Source organism: Panthera leo, chromosome B3, assembly GCF_018350215.1.
Source record: "Panthera leo isolate Ple1 chromosome B3, P.leo_Ple1_pat1.1, whole genome shotgun sequence".
Classification (NCBI taxonomy): domain Eukaryota; kingdom Metazoa; phylum Chordata; class Mammalia; order Carnivora; family Felidae; genus Panthera; species Panthera leo.
Genome location: NC_056684.1, coordinates 106006439 through 106029399, shown reverse-complemented (window position 1 = coordinate 106029399; position 22961 = coordinate 106006439). Strand labels below are relative to the sequence as shown.

At 41.5% G+C, this 22961-nt stretch overlaps 2 protein-coding genes and 1 long non-coding RNA gene across 4 annotated transcripts in view; 1 reads left to right on the top strand and 2 right to left on the bottom strand.

Moving 5' to 3' along the window:
• RTN1 (reticulon 1) overlaps positions 1-8303 on the top strand; it is a 225860-nt gene extending 217557 nt beyond the window's left edge. For both annotated transcript variants that reach the window (XM_042943389.1, XM_042943390.1), the window contains 5 exons: positions 827-965; positions 2411-2480; positions 3238-3284; positions 3370-3428; positions 7537-8303. In XM_042943389.1, coding sequence (XP_042799323.1) covers positions 827-965; positions 2411-2480; positions 3238-3284; positions 3370-3428; positions 7537-7579 — 358 coding nt within the window. In that variant the 3' untranslated portion in view covers positions 7580-8303. The remainder of the gene's footprint in view (positions 1-826; positions 966-2410; positions 2481-3237; positions 3285-3369; positions 3429-7536) is intronic.
• On the bottom strand, positions 5486-10559 carry LOC122222777. The gene is made up of 3 exons (XR_006203861.1): positions 10419-10559; positions 6685-6750; positions 5486-5640 (listed from the first exon to the last, which is right to left on the bottom strand). It is a non-coding gene; the product is annotated as an uncharacterized LOC122222777 (long non-coding RNA).
• A 1365-nt stretch (positions 10560-11924) lies between these two features.
• LOC122222776 (phosphoglycerate kinase 1-like) lies at positions 11925-13489 on the bottom strand. Its single transcript, XM_042943392.1, is given in 3 exon segments — positions 11925-12663; positions 12666-12873; positions 12875-13489. Coding segments are annotated over 3 exon segments (1251 nt in total). The 5' UTR covers positions 13436-13489; the 3' UTR covers positions 11925-12181.
• Positions 13490-22961: the final 9472 nt, after the last annotated feature.

Here is a 22961-nt window from a genome sequence, read left to right as displayed (position 1 = left end):
ATTGTAAGCTCTCTAAATTCAAACCAAATGCTACTTTATTTTTTCCCTCTCAATTCTCAGAATTAGATAAGCACTGTAAGAACTCTAGAAATATCCTCTGGGTAGATAACGTAGTGCTGTCTTAAAACAGAACGGAAGGAGGGGAGGAGGTAGAGAGGATGGGCCCTCGGTGGGGGAGCATGGCCAAACAGGAGGATGGGCTACATGGGGAGCCTGGTTTATCTGCCCATAGTTACACTTCATCGTTTGAACAAATGAAAAATGCAGTCACTAAAAATATTGCTCTTAGTAGAAACAGTGAGCTTTTGAATAGGGGCCAGGTCTCTTGAGCTTTCAGAGCTCTCTAGATAAAACCTGAGAGTATTTTCCAAAATGCAAACACGAAATATTAAAGTTGAGGTGATGAGCAATAATTGGCAGCTAGGATTTTCAGATACCTCTGTTATTTAAAAAAACAAACCATCTCCATGCAGCCAAGAAGAAATGAGGACTTTCACAACTACCTGGCAGACCAGGGATTTATGGAGAATTCAGTGAATGAGCTGATTCTGGACTGACTTCTCCCTGGTCCAAGCCAGTTGCTCTGAACCATCGGCTCACACTGTCATGCTGTCTTGGGGACACAGAAACAGTCATAGCACACCATTAACGGCCATAATTCCCGGGTTCTCCAGTATACTGGAAGTGGGTGTGTGTGGTCCCTGCAGCCCACTGGCTGGCGTAAAGCCCCCAGAGATGGCCTGGCGGTCCTCAGAGTGGGAGGAGGAAAACTCAGCTGTTTCATGGTTACCTCTGATGGAGCTCTCTGTGGATGGTTTGTTGACAGGACCTACTTGGAGCTCGAGATCACCCTTTCTCAGGAGCAGATCCAGAAGTACACAGACTGTCTGCAGTTCTATGTGAACAACACACTTAAAGAACTGAGGAGGCTCTTCCTTGTCCAGGACCTGGTGGATTCCTTAAAAGTACGGTTGCTTAAGCCATTCACTTGACAATCTTGAGTTTTGTTTTCCCTAATGGTATAACGTAAACCACCACATAATGGGGAATAAGAGGCAAGTGCTAATTACATTTTAGAGTGAGAAAACCTCCAGCTGTGTGGTACCATGGAGTGCATCCAGTCCAATCCTCTCATTTTACAGATGCCACAACTGTGGTTCAGAGAGGCTAAGTCACTTGCCTGAGGTGGCCCAGCGAGTCACTGGCTGGGATCAAACCGAGGGTCACATGGCTTCTAATTCTATACTTTTCACAACACACCAGGTTGTTTCTTCTTATCGTTTTCAGTCCCTTGGCCAATTTCCTAAAATTAGCTCTTTAAAAACTCTAGTTTTGGAAATGTGAAAAATATATATATGCTTTTTTCATTGAAAGAAACTCTGTGGACTCCTAATGGTGAGATGTCCCTGTGTCCTTACCTGGTATGTGCTGTGAGACTGAGCCTCGGAAGCATGGAGGACCTTGGCACCTGTGTGTGATTCCTGGCACTCTCACTGAACTTACTAGGTTTCTTTGAACAAGCCGCTCAGCCCACCCTGTGGTGTATGTGTAAGACTGAAGTCAACGGGGCATGATTCAGCAGGGCCTGAGCGAGGTTGTTGTGAGTTCCCTGTGCTCCCAGAGTGCTTTGTACGTACACTGGGCAGGGGTCTTGTCGCCGGGGCTGCCCAACAACTGTTTGAGGAAGGGCAGAAGGAAAAGTGAATGATGTGGTCTTGGAAGATGCTCTCCTGGAATAATACTACTTTCCAAGTAATGACTGAAGAGAGATACCAGGGAGATGACAATTACTGACCCAAGGGCTTTTAGGTTGATGTTTCTATTTGTATTTGTAATGTAAAAATACAGGCTAGAGCAGAGGTCATCAAACCTTATCTGTAAAGGGCCAGATAGTAAATCTGTTAGGCTTTGCATGCCACATAATCTCTGTCACAGCTACTCAGCTTTGCCATCATAGTAGGAAAGCTGCCAAACACGATGCATAAATGAATGGCTGTGGCTGTGTGCCAATAAAACTTTATTTATGAATACCGAAAGTTGCATTTCATATCATTTCTACATATCACAAAATGTTGTTCTTGCTTTGGTTTTCTTCAACCATTTAAAAATATGAAATTTATTCTTAACTCATGGGCCCATAAAAAAACAGGCCAAGGGCCATAGTTTGCTGACCCCTCCCTTATTATTTCATGGAGTCCTTCAGATCTTCTGACAAAGATGTCCAAAAGGTTCTAAGAGAAGTAAAGGCTAGGTTCTCTTTCAGTAATTCTGTGATGAACTTTAAATGCTTACATTTCTTATTGAAATGGTGTATTTTCCCTCCATTTTTAATCTAAAAAAAGTCAATGAAATAAGACGCTCATCTGTCACAAATGGTTTTAGAAGCTCTGATAAAGATTCCATTCTTCAGTTTGCAGTCCTGATGTGGCTCCTGACTTACGTTGGCGCTCTTTTCAACGGGCTGACCCTGCTGCTCATGGGTAAGGACAGATGAGCATGTTATGTCTTCCTTCACACTCTCCACGAGCATAAAGCTTCCTATGCTGTTAGCTGTGAGCTTGCTGTGGTAGAGTCCTAGAAACAACACCATAGTACAGGGCATTTCCCTGACCATCATAGTTCAATTTAAGAGTGTATATTATACATTAATAATGAATCTCTTAGTTTGAAGGATTTTTTCTCTTGAATCACAATTGGTTTTATTTGGTTTCTAATATATATTTGTTTGCAGTAGGCAATTATGGATAGAAATTAATTTTCATTGTGGGAAGGCACAATCCATCCCTCATTCCTGGAATGAGTCTGGGAATAATGGCTCAATATCTGTAAAGGGCTCAACATCCCTTTGTTTTCCTTATGGACTGTCCTGCCATCTTTTTAAATTTTTTTTAATGTTTATTTTTTTGAGAGGGAGAGAGAGAGAGAGCCGGGGGTGCTGGGGGAAAGACAGAGAGAGGGAGACACGGAACCTGAAGCAGGATCCAGGCTCTGAGCTGTCAGCACAGAGCCCAACACGGGGCTCAAACACACAAACCATGAGATCATGACATGAGCCGAAGTCGGACATTTAACCAGCTGAGCCACCCAGGTGCCCCCAGTCCTGCCATCTTTTAGCTAGAATGCTAGCTACCATAAAATAATGCTATAAGATTACATAATTATATAAAGATGTATCTAAAAGCTTATTCTCACTGATAACTCTCAGAATTTTAATACTGTATTTGTTTTTCATCCCAGCTGTGGTTTCAATGTTTACTCTACCTGTAGTGTATGTTAAGCACCAGGTAAGTCCTGTGTGATGTCAGATAGTCACCTTAAATTTTGACCTTGTGACCTTTGGATGTGCTCATGATTTCTTCTTCTTTGTAGGCACAGATTGACCAATATCTGGGACTTGTGAGGACTCACATAAACGCTGTTGTGGCAAAGTAAGTTACACAGTGCAGTTCCTAAAAAAGAGAGACTATCTTTTTTTTTATTTTTTTTTTTACGTTTACTTATTTTTGAGACAGAGAGAGACAGAGCATGAATGGGGGAGGGTCAGAGAGAGGGAGACACAGAATCTGAAACAGGCTCTGAGCTGTCAGCACAGAGCCTGACACAGGGCTTGAACTCACGGAGTGCAAGGTCATGACCTGAGCCGAAGTCGGCCGCTTAACCAACTGAGCCACCCAGGCGCCCCAAAAGGAGAGACTATCTTAGGCAGGCATTTGTGTGGATTAGATATGGGTAATAAAAGGACAATAAAATAGTAAGTTCATTTATGATCATTCACTTACTGGAGTCAGGCATTTACACCTTTCCCAATCATATGATTTCAGAAAATTAATTATACACTTTAAAATGCATAATCAAGTAAAACTTCAGTGGCTTAATTCAGGTATGATGATGAATGAGTTCTAATGAATGAATGATATTATGCTTTATCTGGAGACTGGCTCATGTCCAAGAACAAGATGGGTTGGAGGAAAGAAGGAAGCCTGATTCAGAAAACTAAAATTAATTTACAACAGTTTGATTGAAATAAAAACCATCAAATTAACATACATTTTCAATCTTTCAAACAATAAAGAGCACTGATTTTTTTAAATATAATTTATCGTCAAATCGGCTAACCTACAGTGTGCTCAGTGTGCTCTTGGTTTTGGGGGTAGATTCCCATGATTCATTGCTTACATACAACACTTACTGTAAAGAGCACTGATTTTTAAACCATTGAAATTATTTTTCCAACTTGAAAAAATGTTTAAATCTGTAATATTTGTTATATTTTCTGTTACACCATTTTGACTCAACAAGGGTGTGTGTTTGCTTATTTAATTAACACCATTGCTTTTTATTTTTTCTTCTTTTTAATGTTTATTTTTGAGAGAGGGAGAGAGCTTGAGCAGGGGAGGGGTGGAGAGAGGGAAACAGAGGATCTGAAGTGGGCTCTGCACTGACAGCAGCGAGCCCATTCACGAACCGCAAGTTCATGACCTGAGCGGAAGTCGGACACTCAACAGACCGAGCCACCCAGGAGCCCTTTAAACAGACTCTACGTTATGGTTCCTTTGTATATTAGCAAATAAAGATTCCAGTTATAAGTATCCACAGCTAGTATGGACATTAAACTTAGTTCTTCATAATTTTTAAATAAATTAGTGTTTGTAAATTTATGTCAGTCTAAACCACCTGGAATGATAGTTTTTATATTGTCATTTTGTTACTGATTTTGTTTTAATCAAAAGCTGACCTAGGCTCCAACTGGAAATACATGTCACAAAAGGGCTAGACTATGTTGAGATTGAACTCCCTCTCCTAATCTTAAGATCATGGGGCTAGACCTCAGTGGTGGTCAGAATTAGAGGGAAATATGTTAGACAGCCAATGATGTATCAACAACACCAACAGATAAGAGAAAGCAACCATTTTAAAGTTCCTCTGCTATTTGATTTGTGCATCATCAGTTATGATTCTCTCCTAAACTATAGGAAGCGTTTTGTCTTGTTTTCTTTTGTTTTGTTTTATTGTGTACTGCTCATAATTCTTCCTCCTAAATTCATGGTGAATTTGGATCTAGATCAGATCTGTGGCACATTTCAAAATGTCTGAAATTATCTCCTTGGACCCAAATGCAACTAAAACCTCATGAAAATCAACAAACTGAGGATAAAGTATTCATTATTTCGTATTAAGGAATGGCCCCATGGTATAGTGTAAAAGTCAGTGGTTGCCAAAACCTGGGAAACTGTCAAAGACACCAGTTCCCAGATTCTTAAAACAGACCTAGAGAATTCGAATTTCTAGGATTGGGGACCTGGAATCCGTATTTTAATGAACTCTCCAGGTAACTTTTTGGCAATTAAGAGCTGTGTTTTGGGGAACTGTAGCAACACCGGAATAGGAAGGAGAACACCAGAATAGGAGCTTAGAAATCAGAAGCTAGACATTCTAGTCCTAAGTTATCCAATACTTAGTTGGGGGATCTTGAACAAATCACATCTATTAATTTTTTATTTGGTCAATAGGTTGGTTGGCTCCAAAAAGAGACATGCCTGTTATGCCCCAGGTACTGCGTGGAACAGGCACGGAGGGTAAAAAGATGAATGAGCTGATCCCCACTCTAGTAGAGCTCTCAGCCTCTCTGTGCAGATAAAACTGTAAAGAGATAAATAAGTATAAGACAATATAAGAACTACAATGGAGTTGTATAAAATGTTAAGGTCAGGGAGATAAGGAAATAACTGTTCCTACCTGGAGGGGTAATGGAAATGGCATTAAATCCTTACTAAAATGAAGGCCTTTGTCTTAGTTCAGGCCACTGTACTAAGTACCATAGACTTGGTGGCTTATAAACAACAGAAATTTATGTCTCGCCATTCTGGAGGCTGGATGTCCAAGATCAGAGTGCCAGCACGGTCAGGCTCTAATTAGGGCCTTCTTTCAGGTTACAGACTTCTTGCTCTGTCCTCACACGGTGGAAGTGGAAGGGAGCTCTCTGGGGTTTCTTTTATAGGGCATTAATCCTACTCATGAAAGTTCCACCCTCATGACCTAATCACCTCTGAAAGGCCTCATCCCCTAATACCAACACAATGTGGGTTAATTTCAACATACGAATTTGAGCAAGGGGCAGGGGGGTGGGGTGGGGGACACAAATATTCAGTCTATGGCAACCTTGAAGGATGGGTAAACATTCATCATGTGGGTGATGAGGGGAAAGACATTGCAGGAAGAAGAGATAACGTAAGCAAAGGGAGAAGCATGAAAATGTGGGTCATGTAGGAAATAATGAGTCCACCAGTGTGTCTAAAGCTTAAATGAGTGGAAATATCAACTGCCAAGACTCTAGAAAGAGAGGCTGAGGTCAAGTATTGAACGCTGTAAGGAATGGTGACTCTGGCCCAACAGGAAATGGACAGCCCCTGATGTTTTTATGCGGGGGTGATATGCACCGTATGTGCACACAGATGTGCATACTGTGACAATCTAGTGAGAGGAGAACTGAACAGGGGAGTGGAAACGTAATCAGGTCAGCTAGGAGACTGTGGTAATTCACAAAAGGTGACAAGAGTCTAGGCCTGTTAAAGTGGAAAGGAGAAAAGACAAAGAATGTACGATGTATGAACCTACATGTGCAATGTAATTGTTAATTAACATTGGAAATCAAGGCTGGGAAAAGAAATAGAAAGAAAACATTACCCGTAAGGACTAATGTGGCTTCTATAATCGAGCTTCATTCAGATTTGGATCTGAGCTTCTCGGTAGCTAGCAAAAAGAGAAACTACGTAAGTTAGATCGGTCTTGCTATCAGAAAGGAAGGAACAGCAGTTTTTGAAGAGAACCTGTTTTGCCTGACACTAAATCTTGAAGGAAATTTCTTGGTGGGGGTCTTAGGCTCCTTCGCCTCTGAAATTCTGATCCCATGTCAGAATAATTCCCAGCAGAAGAACCGACATCATTTTAGTAAAACAGTTAAGAACACGATCTTTGGAATCAGACTACTTTGAGTCCATTTCTGGTATTTTTAGCTACATGAGTTCATCATAAATGTTATTTGACTCTCTGAGCTGGTTTCCTTATCTGCACATTAGTAATGTTAAATACTTAACTCATATGGTTGTTGGGGATTAAATGAGATAATGTCTATAAAGTACTTTTACTTGGATTGGACGTAAGACACAATAAATATTAGACATCAGCACGATCATCGCCATCAGCACCATCATCCTATTACTGCCTAGAGATTGGTTAAGAGGAGTGTGGAGAAAGTCCTAGACCTGGTGCAGTAGACCTCAGTGCCACTCCCTTCTCTATGTGGACTAGATGGATAGAGCCTGTCCCAGTCATTTCTGGGTCTCAGGTAGATGCACAGAAATAGGTCTCTATTGTTGCATAGAAATGTGTTCACAGACACTCACATACTTTAGTATCTTTTGGAATATTAGCCTATTTGGTCAGCTAGCTAATTACGGCAACAGCACATGATGAAGTCACAAAATGATTTTATTAATAACACTTGTGACTTACTGTTTTTTGATATTGTCTTTTTAGGATTCAGGCTAAAATCCCAGGCGCTAAAAGGCATGCTGAGTAAATCGATATCCCACCAGGGACTGGACACAAACCAGAATGTCTGGAGTGGTAACAACTCTGTTCTTACATGTTACTGCAAATTGATTGTTTCTCCCCCCAGTACCATAATCTTAGAGACAAACTTTAAAACAGCTGTTTTTAGGCTGTTCCTGTACTCTTAGGATATTTGAGTCACTTGTGTCAAGCACTAAAGTATAGAGAAAAGTGTATTAGATGTGGTTTTAATTTTGTGTTGCTAAAAAAAAAAAAAAAAAAAAGTGCATGATGGTGAGAGCCCAGCTTATTTTGTCTTCTTCGGTGTTCTCCTCCTCCTCTCTGCAATGCTTCTGTAGCTTCTGACGTTCCCCGTGGCTAGGCCCTTCCTGCCGAGTGCACTGATGCAGTAGTGGAAATCGCTTATATGTCCTTGGGTTGCTGGTTGGATTAATCTTTAATAACAATATATAGAATTGTAGACTGATGTTTTAGTGTTTTTCCAACACACAACATAAAAATAAAAACAGTCGACTGTACTTATGGTAATCAGTTTTGTATAACTTAAAATAATTAAATAAATGAATAACCCCTCCTCCCTGCCCTCCCCCCCCAAAAAAAACATGCAGTACTTTTGTTGTGTGGGACTGACAGGCTGATTTACATGTATGGTAAAAAAAAGTACCAGCATGTTAACTTTATTACGATTTGTATTACTTTCTCTGTAGTTCCTAATGGACCTAATTATGGACTCTGGATATTTGCACTTATGTACTTGATACTGAATGCATAAATAAATGTTACTAAATGTAAAACCTTCTCCCTCTCTTCTTGTGGTCTTACCAGAAAATGCAAAAGTTCTAAGAGCTAGAATCTTCTGAGGACAGGCTGGGAAGCCTGAGACCAAGAGCTCACTTTATTCCTGTCTTCAGGACTGCATGGTCCAACTTCAACTTAGTATATGGCTCCTTTGGGGTCTTTATAGAAGTCACTACAAAGTAGTAAAACTGGAAAATACTCTTCATGTTGTACTCTGTGGGATTGATGTAGATATCTTAAGCAGGTATATATATATATATGTCCTTCTATAGACTTCTTATAATAATATGCAATAATTATATTTGCTAGGAAGCCACTCTTTTGTTAACTATTTCTTGAGGACCTACTGGGTGCCAAGCACAGAGAAGAGGGCTGTGAGTAAGAGAGATGACAGTTCCTGCCATCATCAAGACAAATCTTCTAAGGATTGCTTGCTGCTTTTCATAAAAATCCAATTGCATATTTTATTTCACTGTTAAGATCAAAAGTCAAAGATGATGAGGAAGAAGTGGATGAAAATAGTAGCAGTGGGAAAAATAAAAGTAGTAGGAGAAAAAAGGAATAGTAACTTACAAAACGCTGCCTTTGACCAGTTTTACGCTTGGGCTCCATAAGCACTTATGGAGGTACCCTTGTGTACAAAGTGGTGTGACGACCATAAGGGCAACTGGACATTGTGCCAACGGCCAGTATGGCAGGAGATGGGAGTTGGCTATGTGAAAACTAAATAAACTAACTAAATAAAAGGCAGCAGGAAATACGAGCTGGCTTATAAGACTAGAGCAACAGAGAAGGATTCTCAGAGGAGGTGAACTTTGCAGCTGGGTTTTCCAGATGGAGAAGGTGGTTCATCCCAGTACGAAGAGAGAACATCACCTAAGATGCTAAGTCACAGAAATACATGGCATCCACTGAGAATGGTGAGTGACAAGTTGAAATGGGTTGTAAGATGCTTGGGCTGAAGATGTGGTGCCAGGTGAGGCTGAAAGGCTGGGTTGAGACCACTAGGAAGAAACTTGAATGCTAAGGAGTTTGAGCTCCAAGCACCCACTGTGCCCAGAGGAGCCTCTAGGAGATGATGTGGAGGGAGATGGGATCCGAGTTGGTGATGGACTAGATGTGGGGTTTCAACACCAAGGCTGACCTTGGCCCTCCTCAAATTTCACGCCCTTGGCAGTTCGCGTGCCTCGCCTTAGCCCAGCTCCGTCTGAGACTGGCTGTTCAGGAGAACGCAATACCATTTTTCAGGGTAGAAATCCCAGAAGACCTGGTATGGGGGAGGAAGATATTAAGCTGGGTTTGGTGCCTGCCATTCTTTATGGTTAGTAGGTACAGAAGAGGATCTTTTTTCTCTATATGTGCTTTCCAGTCTCCAACCCTTTGAGATGAAGTTTCCTCCAAAAGCTTTACTGTGTAGAATTAACCTCCCCCCCACATCTGCATTCGCAGCATCTTCCTCCCTCCTGTTAGCCCAGAATTCCTTTCATAAGCAGCCGCGCATCAGGAGGATCTAAGGAGAAATTTCCATTTGCTGGCAGTGGTGGAGAACGTTTCCCGAGGAAACCCCTGTCTTTACAAAATGATAGGTACGGACATAGAATTTTACCAAAGGGAGCATGGGGCACATAATATCAGTCAACATGATATTCTGGGCGATGGATATAATGGATATAATATAATGTGGATATACTCTATGAACAGGTAAGAAGAGGACCAAGAACAGGATCTCCCAGGGGCCCAGAGTGAGTGAGGTCATCCTGAAAGCTGTGCACAGTACAAAAATTTTACGGCCTATGGATGAGCCAGACAAACACAGGGTAGGGAGACACAGAAGCTATGGTATGCCTTATGGCTCATTTCAGGAGTAAAGGTGCTCTTTCCCCACCTGTGTTAGTTTTCTGGGGTTGCCCTAACAAAATGCCAAAAACTGGATGACTTAAAGCAATAGAACTTTACTCCCTCACAGTTCTGGGGGCTAGAAGTCTGAAGTGAAGGTGTTGGCAAGGCCATGTTCTCTCTGATAGCTCTAGGGGAGAGTCCTTCCTTACCTCTGCCAGCATTGCATGGTGCTCTTTGGCTTGTAGATACATCACTCCAGGCACATGGCCATCTCCTCCCTGTGTGTCTTCCCACGGTCTTCTCTCTGTATCCAGATTTCCTCTTTTCAGAAGGTTAGCAATCATGGTGGATCAGGGCACACCTTTGTGACCTCACTTGAATTTGATTGTCTCTGTAAAAGACCCTATTTCCAAATAAGGTCGTATTCTGAGGTACTGGGTTAGGGACTTCAAGGTCTCTTTTTGGCAGGACGCAATTCAACCCATCACACCACCCCAGGCCTCACAATGGCCCTTAGGCCATTTTGAAGACTTTGCCTCCTGTGTAGAGCCCAGACCTATTTCTCCCCTTGTTCCCCACTAGGGAAGTACTGCGGAAAAGAAGTGAACTGGCTCCTTTCTTACTCAAAGGTACTTGAGTGTGGCCGAATGCTGGACCTCACTTCACTACTACAGGGTTCTAGTAATCACCACACTGTCCTTGAAGAGAGCTCCCAGCACCCAAACTTTAGCACTCTCATTAGAGTACAGAGAAGAGGTAGGGGACATGAAAGAGCCACCGCTGGTGTTTTGGTGTTAGCCATTGTAGTAGTGGTTTAGTGCTCTGCTGATCCAGGCAAAAGGGCCATTTGCCTTCAGATTCCAACCTGCTTCTCTACTGCTTTATACTGGGCACCATATTTAAGCTCCTCAAAATGATTTTTTTCTTTTTGATACATTCAACATTACAGAATTAGTTCACTTTTTCTTTGATGAATAAATTGAAATGAATTCTTTTGTATCCTAGGCCACAGTTTCCTTCTAAAGGGATTCTACTGGTATGAGCTCCTTCTGGCTTTTAAAGGGGGGGGGGGGGGGTTCAAGTAGATATGAAAGGACACTAAACAGCAATACAAGAGACTCAAGTATGAAACTGGTTGGTAAAGTAGATTTTAGGTCAAAAACTGTATTTAGAGACAAAGAAGGTCATTATATAATGATGAAAGGGTCAGTTTAACAGGGACATATAACAGTTGTAAAAATATATGCATCCAATATCAGAATATCTAAATATGTAAGACAAATATTGACAGATATGAAAGTATACATTGACAATAAACAATAATAGTAGGAGACTTCAACACCCTACATTCAATAATGGGCAGAACACCCAGACAGAAAGATTGAAAGAAACAAGGGACTTGAACAACACTAGAAACCAAATAGACCCAACAGACATACACAGAACTTTTCACCCAACAGCAGAAGAATACACAATCTTCTCAAGTGCACATGGAACATTCTCCATGATGGGTCACGTGTTAGGTGACAAAACAAGTCTTTTTTTTTTCCAGTTTCAATGGATACTTTTATTATTTATTGAATAGATCACCAACTTTGTCTCCCTACCCACCCACAGTTAGAATTTCATCTTATTTCCATGCTGAGCAGTGAAACAACGCCAAAGCTAATCAGAATAAGCTACTTCAAACAGGGAAGCTAACACAGCTCATTTTCTTTTAACAGGCAAAATATAAATATATGCAATCTAGAATGCACAACGGGTTAGTCACTAAGAAATTCAGATGGTATCTTGGTGCGGTAAAGAAGAGCTGAGATACCGTGCAACTGTTTTAAGGGTTCCTGGCATTACGTCTCTTAGCCACTAGCTGAATCTTGACATGGGGGAAGATTTTAGCTAATGCCAAGTAGAGATGCAACAGGTGCTAAGTTGACTTAGGGGCTGTGCACAGGAACCAAAAGGCAGGAAAGTACTAAACACTGCTGAGAGCATCCACCCCAGGAAGGATTTTACCTTCCAGGAGCTCTAAACTGGCACCACCCCCAGGGCTCACATGGCTGACTTTATCCTCTGTGTTCCATTTGGCACAGCAAGTGGCCGTGTCTCCACCACCTATGATGGTGATGCAGCCCCTGGAAGTGGCTTTCACCACCACATCCATGAGGGCTTTGGTTCCTTGGGCAAAAGCTTCCCATTCAAATACGCCCACAGGGTCATTCCACAGAATCTGCTTAGCCCGAGCGACTGCCTCAGCATACTTCTTGCTGCTCTCAGGACCACAATCCAAGCCCATCTAGCCAGCAGTTATGTCAGAGGCCACAGTGGCTTGCCCTGTCTTGGCATTCTCATCAAACTTTTCAGCAGTGACAAAGTCAACAGGCAAGGTAATTTCCACACCATTCTTCTCAGCTTTGGACATCAGATCTTTGACGATCTTGGCTTCCTCTTCATCAGAGAAGTGCCAATCTCCATGTTGTTGAGCACCTTAAGGAAGAAGGTAAAAGCTATTCCACCACCAATAATCATCTCATTGACTTTGTCCAGCATAGTATTGATCAGTTGGATCTTGTCTACAACTTTAGCTCTGCCCAGGATGGCCAGGAAGGGTCGCTCTGGGATCTCCAAGGCCTTGGCAAAGTAGTTCAGCTCCTTCTTCATCAAGAAAAGCTCCAGCCTTTTGTGGCAGATTGACTCCCACCATGGAGCTGTGGGCTCGGTGAGCAGTGCCGAAAGCATCATTGACATAGACATCTCCTAGCTTGGAAAGTGAAGCTTGGAAGGATTCTATTTTGGCTGGCTCAGCTTTAACCTTATTCCCAGAAGCATCTTTTCCCTTCCCCTCTTCCTCCACATGAAAGCAGAGGCTCTCCAACAGGATGACAGACCCAGCAGCTGGGTCAGCACAAGCTTTCTCCACTTCTGGGCCCACACAGTCCTTTAAGAATAAAACATCCTTGCCAAGCAGAGATTTGAGTTCTACAGCAACTGGCTCCAAAGAGTACTTGTCAGGCGTGGGGGCACCATCAGGCCGGCCCAGATGGCTCATAAGAACAACTGACTTAGCTCCATTGTCCAAGCAGAATTTGATGCCTGGGATGGAAGCCTTGATTCTCTGGTTGTTTGTTATCTGGTTGTTCTTCATTGGAACGTTGAAGTCCACTCTCATGATGACCCACTTCGCCTTCACGTTCAGCTTGTCCAGAGTCAGCTTATTAGAAAGCGACATCTTGGCAATTCAATGGCAGCAAGGCTGAAGGCTTAAACAGCGGAGAAGAAGGCGGCCACAGCGGAGAAGAAGGCGGCCAACGTGTGCTCTAATCTCACGCAGAATCACTGACAAAACAAGTCTTAACAAATTTAAGAAGATAAAATTATACCATGTATCATTTCTGACCACAATGGAATGAAACTAGAAATCATTAAAAACAAGAAAATGGGAAAACTCACATAATATGTGGAAATTAAACAATACAATCTTAAACAATCACTGGGTCAAAAAGGAAATCAAAAGGGAATTTAAAGGGCGCTGGGTGGCTCAGTTAAGCATCCGACTTCAGCTCAGGTCATGACCTCATGGTTTGTGGGTTTGAGCCCTGCATCATGGGAATCTATTCCTCTATAATCTCTTGATGACAAATTGATACCGTCTTCCTTTTTGCTTAATGGAATGTAGCCCGTGGCTTTTTGTTTCCCCTCAGTGAGAGAGAACACCCAGATGCTGGCTACCACAAAATATATTCCTAACAGAATAGATGGAGCTTTCTTCAGGGACTCTATTATGTTCTGTTAGGTTATCTGCGTGAACCCATGTGGGTGCCTAGTTTATGGCAGAGTCTTTAATCTCCCTACCTACATTGGGAAGAACAGTGCTAAACCAAGAGCCTTTCCTCCTGGGCTTCTAGGGTTTCTTATTAGGTAAAGTACATTTAACTTTTTTCATTTTTACAAACATTTACTTTAGTTTTATTTGCATGCTTTAAATTCCAAGTTGGTTATTATATTAAATGTTTTGAGCCAATTGACTAATATATATGTAATTTAGCTATCTGATTTATTAGTTAATAGATCATTTTAAAACAATTATTTTAAGGCTATTAAATGACACCTTTTAGCAATGATATAGCATCATTGAGTCAGACACTATGCTGGGCTCTTTACAAACATCGTTTCTAATCCTCAGAATTTCAAAATCCTACATGATTAATATTTTTATATGTATTGTCCAAATGAGTAAATTGTAACTAAAGATGTTTAAATAACTGACACAAGTTTACACAACTACCAAGTGATAAAGCAAGGACTTGGAACCCTGTTTGTCTGGGCTCTTACCATTGAGTGACACTGTTTTTCCTGTGTTTCTCTGCCCCTCTTCCTACAGTCTCTAGTTCAGAAGCAGTGCTGACTCAGCAAGACTATTTGGTTGCTAGTAAAGAAAATCACTAAAGTATATGAACCATAAATGGGCATTTATTGGAAGAACATACAAATTCCAAAGGCTTAACCGCAGAGGATGGAGTATTTTCCTAAACACACGATTTTGCTGCTTTGACCTTTGTGATTAAAGAAGAAGGTACTTATTCAGGCATTACCTAACAACCCTGCCATCAACAGGGGCAAAAAAGAAAGTGCACAAACCTTAAAGAGCTCTATACCATGACTTAATTTTACACACACATTCATCCTAAACCGTAACACGCATCCACATTGCAACAGAAAAAGAAATCGTAATAGCTCAAGCCGCTGTGACAATTCATTTTTCAACTTCAGAAGCTCATTCATCTGGCAAAACTGAGAATTCAGAAATCTCATTAACTGTGAAATCATGGTTAAGTAAGAGTTACCATTTTTTCTTTAAATGTTTATTTATTTTTGAGAGAGAGACAGAGCTCAAGTGGGGAGGGTTAGAGAGACACAGAATCCGAAGCAGGCTCCAGGCTCCGAGCTGTCAGCACAGAGCCTGACGCGGGGCTCGAACTCACGAACCGTGAGATCATGACCTGAGCTGAAGTCAGAAGCTTAACCAACTGAGCCACGCAGGCGCCTCAAGTTACCATTTTTAAATAAAAATTGAATAATAATTCAGGTATAATAAAATTAACTTGGAACCAATCTTAGAACCAATTGACTTAGAATCTGGTGATTTAAAATGTCCTTCAGGGTCTTGTAATAGCAATGATCATTAATGTCTTCATGAATGTCAGTTCTTGCCATACTGGCCTGGTTACAAAAGTGGTATGAGACCCTGAGGAAGTTGCCTTTTTCCTCTAGTATTTTTTTCTAATAAATGCTGAACTGCGGAAGATTTTGAATTATATATATATATATTTTTTTTTTAATTTTTAACGTTTATTCATTTATGAGAGACAGCACAAGCCGGGTAGGGGCAGAGAGAGAGGGAAACACAGAATTGAAGCAGGCTCCAGGCTCTGAGCTGTCAGCACAGAGCCTGACGCGGGGCTCGAACTCACAAGCTGTGAGATCATGACCTGAGCCGAAGTCGGAAGCCCAACCAACTGAGCCACCCAGGTGCCCCTGAATTATATATTTTTAAAAATTCTGAATACATGGCTCTTTTCCTATTATCCATTTCAGTAATATCTTAAGCATCTGTTATGTGTGAATTGCTATGCTGGGTGCTACAAGAGATTCAAAGAGTTGTAAAACACAGTCCTCTCTTTTAAAGAGTTCTTAGTATAGAGATAATAGCAACAACTAAATTTATGGAGTGGCTCATTTTGTTTCAGGCATTGTTTTAAACACTTTATATTAATTTGCTTAATTCTCGTGAGTACGTTACAATGAAGGCCCCATTTTACAGATGAGAAAATTAAGGCAGAAAGGTTACCAAGCTATTTAGTAATAAATTCTACAGAAAAACTACACAGAAAACTATAAGACCACTCAGTCTAGGATAATTGCCATCCATGAAAAGTTTGAACAAAGTGCTTTGGAGACTCTGAGATTATTGGGATCAAGGAAGAATTTATGAATGCGACAGCTCTGAGATGGGCTGGCATCTCAGTAGGCAGAGAAACCACCTTCAATGCAGACTTTGATCTTGAACAGGTTGACTTCGACATGCTGCAGCACAGCCGGATGAAGATGTTTAGTCTACAAGGCCAGTAGTTTCGGGAGAGGTTGGGCAAGAGATACACCCTGAGAGTTATTTGTGTAGACTCATTTCTGTAGAGGGAGGAGTTTAGAGAGCATGAAGAGAAGACCAAGGATGGAGCCCAGGCAGATCACCCCCTTGTAACAAACAGGAGGAAGAAGACGAGAAGCCAGAGAGAGGGGAAGTGAAGGGGGAATAGTCAGAACCAATGAGGAATGAATTTCTAGAGAAGGTCTGGGGAAAGTGGGTAATGATATTGAATCCTTCAGGAAAGAAGATGGGTGGGAATGGGGCTTGAGGAAAGGCTGTTAGAAGATGAGGAGGCAATTCAGAATTCATGGTGAAGGGATGCATGACTGCCCAGATGTAGACCACACTTAAGAAGTTTGGTAATGACGGGAAACAGAGAGGGAGGGTGGCAGAAGGGTTTAGTAAGATGCCTGGGCAAGAGTTCTGACTAACACATGAGGTGAGGGGGAGCTGATTGAGAAAGGTCCTTGAGGGGGTGGGAAGGAATGGGATTGAAAGCTGGAATGATTTACTTATATTTTTATTTTCCAAATGAATCTGGAAAATCTCAACTGCAGCCATATATGGAAAGAACAGTCAGCCAGTGTTATCTGACATTTTCTAAATTTGCTAAAGACAAAAAAGAGAGAGAGGACAGATTTTTAAATCAAATGGAGAGCTTACCTACTCCAGTGATCTTTACTGAATCATCTTCAGATGAATCATCATATCTAAAACACTTTTTAAAAATAATTACATTGGGGCATCTGGGTGGCTCAGTCAGTTAAGCGACCGACTTTGGCTCAGGTCATGATTTCATGATCTGTGAGTTCAAGGCCGTGTCTGGCTCTGTGCTGACAGCTCAGAGCCCGAGTCTGCTTGGGATTCTGTGTCTCCCTCACTCTGCCCCTCCCCAGCTTGTGCTCTCTCTCCCTCAAAAATAAATAAACATTAAAAATTTTTTTTCTAAAAATTAAATAGATTAAAATAAGGAAAATAAGAATACTACTTAAAGATCTTGAGTGTTGGAAATATCTAGAAAAAATGCTAAGTGTTATCTTCATTGCTATATTCATACCATCATCGCTGCCTTTCTAAGATTTTTTTAATGTTTACTTATTTTTAAGACAGAGAGAGTGGGGGAGGAGCAGAGACAGAGGGAGAGAGAATCTGAAGCAGGCTTCACACTGTCGACAAAGAGCCTGACATGGGGCTTGAACCCACAAACCATGAGATCATGACCTGAGCTGAAATCAAGAGTTAGTTGTTTAATGGACTGAGATACCGAGGTGCCCCAATCATTGCTAACTTTCTAAATAAGGATGCCACCTGAAACATCAGTAACTTCAGAGAGGAATGGCGTTCTTGCTAAATATGGCATTGTTGTTTCAGGCCCAATTTAATTTCTAATTACTCTTCAGATGCTCACTTGAAAATATCATAATGCCTGTAATTAATAATGACATTCTGTATACCATAAAATGTTACCTTAGGCAAAAATAAACAACTACCAAGCAGCTGCCAGCAGGGAGCAGCTTAATCTGTTCTCCATCAACATTCTCACAGCAGCATGGCCGGAAGCATAAAATCCAAACTCCTGAGCTTAGAATTCAAGGCCCTTTACGGTGAAATCACCACCCAAATTTCTGGTGGGCTCCTGCTTCTCTCCATGCACCCCATGCTCATTGGCCACACTCCGTGACTCTGCTGACATCCCCACCCCAGCCCCAGCTCCCTGCCCTGGTTGGGGAGTCACAAAACAGCTCTGGTAGAGCTGAATGTGTCTCAGACTTGGAGTCAGAAGGATTGTTCTGTCATTGTCCCAAGGTTATCCCCAAGATGATTGACTCTCATCTTGGTGTGATTTTCTGAAAAATAAGATAATCATAATAATTGCCCTGGAGAATGATGATAAAGACTACATAACTCATGGCAGCAGTTATAAAATGCACATGTTGTAAGAGCACAAAATGCTCTGGGGGTGTGATACCACCCTATACCATACAGGAATTACACTTGGTTGTGAACTGTACTTCAGAAGCTACCCTTTTCCCCTAACTTCTGGGCCATTTTCTTAAGAACAGAGGACAGATCTTATCCATGTGTTTAGTCAAAGCACTGATTAGAGTGTTAGGATGTGACAAAGCCAGATCCAATTGATCTGGATTCATCAGAGAAAGTAAACCTCTAGGCATAACAAGAAGAAAGGAGGATCTTGTGAGATTGACAAGCTGACATCTCCAGATTCCTACCTCTACTCTCTCACCTTCCTCTTCTTTCACTGTACTCTTTTTGTGTTCTCTCTCTCCGAACCCTGATTTTCCTTCGCTAAGAGAGTAACAAGAGAAATCCAGCTCCTTCTCATGGCTCAGGTGTCCGTTCCTCAGAGAGGCCTTCCCCGATACCACTATAGGCCTCTGTTGTATGTGCTCAGTGCTCGCACAATGTTCAGCACACAGCAAGCACCCAATCAACACGTGAACCAATAAGTCAGATGTTGGCTCATGTGCAGCCATGGCTTTCTCTGGTGCCTGGCAGGCTCTTTCCCTTTGTGCCAATGTTTGCCCTCAAAACGCTCCCTAACTGAGCACGCTAGGCAGTCCCTGCCATCCAATAGACAGGACATGGAAACAAAACCAACTTCCCACCTCTGGGACAGCAACTTTTGATTTAATTACAACAATTTTTACTAATGTTTGAATGACCGAGAGGTTTAGGGAAGGTGAGGGGCACAGAAAGGACATTAGCATTTGTATTTCAGAAGAAATGTTTTTTTTTTAATTTTTTTTAATGTTTATTTTATTTATTTTTGAGAGAGAGAGACAGCGTGAGCAGGAGAGGGCAGAGAGAGAGAGAGGGAAACCCAGAATATGAAGCAGGCTCCAGGCTCCGAGCTGTCAGCACAGAGCCTGACACGGGGCTCAAACTCACGAGCCGTGAGATCGTGACCTGAGCCGAAGTCGGACACTCAACCGACTGAGCCACCCAGGCACCCCCAGAAGAAATGTTTTTTATTTTCCATTTATTGGAAGGAAAAGATAGGAAATAGCATGGGGTCTGTGGTAAGGACATCATTATTCTGCTTAAGCTTCAGAATCCCAGTGTGTAAAATCCCATTTTTCAAATGAAGAATGGAGATTAAGAGGTTAAACTACCCAAACCAATCTAAAATCACTAGCAAATGATGCCATCACTATTTGATCCAAATCTGTCTAGCCCTAAGAAATTGCCGATGATGGATGAAAACAAGTAGTCAAGAGACAAAGTCGAAAAGAACTCTTTTTTTAAAAAAAAAAAAAATATTTGTTAGAGTGAATGCAAATGCAAGTGGGGGAGGAGCAGAGAGAGAGAGGGAGAGAGAGAATCCCAAGCATCTCTGATGTTAGCACACAGCCAAAGGTGAGGCTTGATCCAGTGAACCACAAGATCATGACCTGAGCCAAAATCAAGAGTTGGATATTTAACCAACTAAGCCACCCAGGTGCCCCTGAAAAGGAGAACTCTTAATCACGTGCTGCTCCAAACACCAACATAGTCTACCCTTCTTTGGTAATGCCTTGTTTTCCTGGTTTGGCATAACTCCCATCAGGGGGCACTAATCCATCTGTTTGCTTCTCTAACAATCTGGCATTAACTAGGGGACTTGCTCTTCCTACCATTTTGCCACAAATGACTGTGTGATGGAGTCACGGAAGCTGAGAATTATAGCCTAACTTTGAGATAAGCACTTTAGAAGCTGCGAGAAGTCCAAGGGGTAGGGAATCTTTGTTTAATGTATAACCATCTTGCTTACCTAGGCATAAAATCAATGTGAAGGCTTAAATGGGGGAGATCTTACCAATATAGGGGAGAACCAAGACATGCTTTCTTTTTTTATTTTTTTTAACGCTTACTTATTTTTGAAAGAAAGAGATAGCACAAGTAGAGGAAGGGCAGAGAGAGAGAGGGAGACACAGAATCTGAAGCAGGCTCCAGGCTCTGAGCTGTCAGCACAGAGCCTGACGTGGGGCTTGAACTCACAAACCGCGAGATCATGACCTGAGCCAAAATCGGACGCTTAACCTACTGAGCCACCCAGGTGCCCCCAAGACATCCTTTCTATTCCATCCTAGAAGCTTCACTGATTCCCTTACAACCCCTAGGAAAGGCCCACCCAACCAACTGGTTTGGCCCTGATGTTGCAGATGATAAATATTAGTCTGGAGAACACATGTGTGGGTGACATTCCATTGGCAATCCTCTAGCTATTTGGAAGCCTCTTCTCTTGCCAACTCCACAGAAGCTGGAAATCCAGACACTCACGGTTGTAAATGTCCCTTTTGTGGGTGACCTTGTGACCCAGCTCTGGCTATTGAGACATAAGTGTGTTGGAAGGACTCTGGGAAGATTTCCTTCCCTGATGAAAGGGAGGAGGGGCTTCTACATGTGGCCCCTTTCCACTTCTTCCTGATTTGTACAAGGGCATGATGTCTGGGGTTACAATAGCCATCTGTGACCATGAAGCAACAAGCCTGACGATGAAAGACAACATGTTAACAATGGCATGATCGTTAGCTGATAAAGAGATAAACTGATAAAGAGATCCTATTGACCAACCACTGATGGGGAGGCAAGGCCATGTGCCAGATATTAGGCCCTGCATTTGGCACTGGTAACATTAAGAGTGAGGACGACAGAGACTCAGTTTGCTAGAAGTCTCACTTCTCAAGGATTTGAGCATGGTCCAGTACTGAACCATCAAGGATCTTGATAGACTAAACATACAACGCTTTCCAGATGTGAGATGTTGCATGCAAGCCCTACAACATGCAACCACTTTCCAAATGTGAGATGCTTGAGACATCTACCAAGAATGGTATGTGGGCCGGGTCTAACCCAGGGTCTAGAAACACAATTAAGAATTTGAGGTATCATCCTCAAAGAGCATGTAAACATCAGATACTGCAGAAACTGCAATGAGCCTAAATACAGGGGGATATATATTCTTATGCAACTGAAGGGTCAAACTCCAGGCAGCAGTTGGGTTCTCTTGGCCCTGTTAGCAGTGAAAGGTAAACAAAAACAACTTGTTAGCCATAAATAAAAATCCATTTCAGCATAGGACTGGGGAATTCTAATATGTGGTCCTGGCTACCGAGCAAAAGTCTGCCTTAAAAATATTAACTGGATTAGTATTTCCCTGATGATGAGTGATGGGGAGCATCTTTTCATGTGTCTGTTAGCCACAATGAGATACCACCTGACACCTGTCAGAATGGCTAAAATTAACAACACAGGAAACAACAGATGTTGGTGAGGGTGCAGAGAAAGGGCAACTGTCTTACACTGTTGTTGGGAAGGCAAACTGGTGCAGCCACTCTGGAGAACAGTATGGAGGTTCCTCAAAAAGTTAAAAATAGAACTACCCTACAACCCAGCAACTGCACTACCAGGTATTAATCCAAAGGATACAAAAATACAGATTAAAAGGGGCACATGTACTCCAATGTTTATAGAAGCATTATCAACAACAGCCAAACTATGGAAAGAACCCAAATGTCCATCAACCGATAAATGGATAAAGATGTGGTTTATATATACAATGGAATACTACTCGGTGATAAAAAAGAATGAAATCTTGCCATTTGCAATAGCATGGATGGAAGTAGAATGTATTATGCTAAGTGAAATAAGTCAGTCAGAGAAAGACAAATATGATTTCAGTCATATGTGGAATTTAAGAAACAAAACAAATGAACACGGGGAAGGGAAAAAAGAGGGAAGAAAACCATAAGAGATTCTTAATAATAGAGAACAAACACAAACTGATGGTCGATGGAGGGATGTGAGTGGGGATGAGCTAAATGGGTGATGGGTATGAAGGAGGCCACTTGTTATGATGAGCACCGGTTATTATATGTAAGTGATGAATCACTAAATTCTGCTCCTGAAACCAGGATTAGACTATATGTTAACTAACTAGAATATAAATAAAAATTTGAAAAAAAAAAAATAACTGGAACAGGGGCACCTGACTAGCTCAACTGGAAGAGCATGCAACTCTTGATCTCTGGGTCATGAGTTTGAGCCCAATACTGGGTATAGAAATTACTAAAAAAATAAACTTAAAAAATATTAAGTGAAACATAAATCTGTATTACTGAAGTAAAAAACATGCATAAGAGAAGTGAGGTGTGGCTTTTGACTCAGTGAACAGCATCTATAGCTACTGAAGGATCAGAAAAATTTTTTAGACAATTATATTAAGCATATGTTTTCTTTATGTTTTATTTTAAAAAGCTTTATTTTTTTTTCTAACTACAAAGGTATACATGCTTATGGAAAAATATTTAAATACAGAAATGCTGTGAAGAAAAAAGTTCACATTACCCAATGTATTAGTTTCCTATGGCTGCTGTAACAAATTACCACAAACTTAATGGCTTAATACAACACAGATTTATTATCTTACACTTCTGGACTTTAGAAGTCTCACTGGGCTGAAAATCAAGGGGTCTGCGGGGCTGTTTCTTCTGGAAATTTAAAGGGAGAATCTCTTTCCTTTCCTTTTCCACTTTCTAGAGGCCACCTGCATTCCTTGGCTCGTGGCCCTTCATCCATCTTTAAAGGCAGCAAGGCAGTGTCTTTAAAT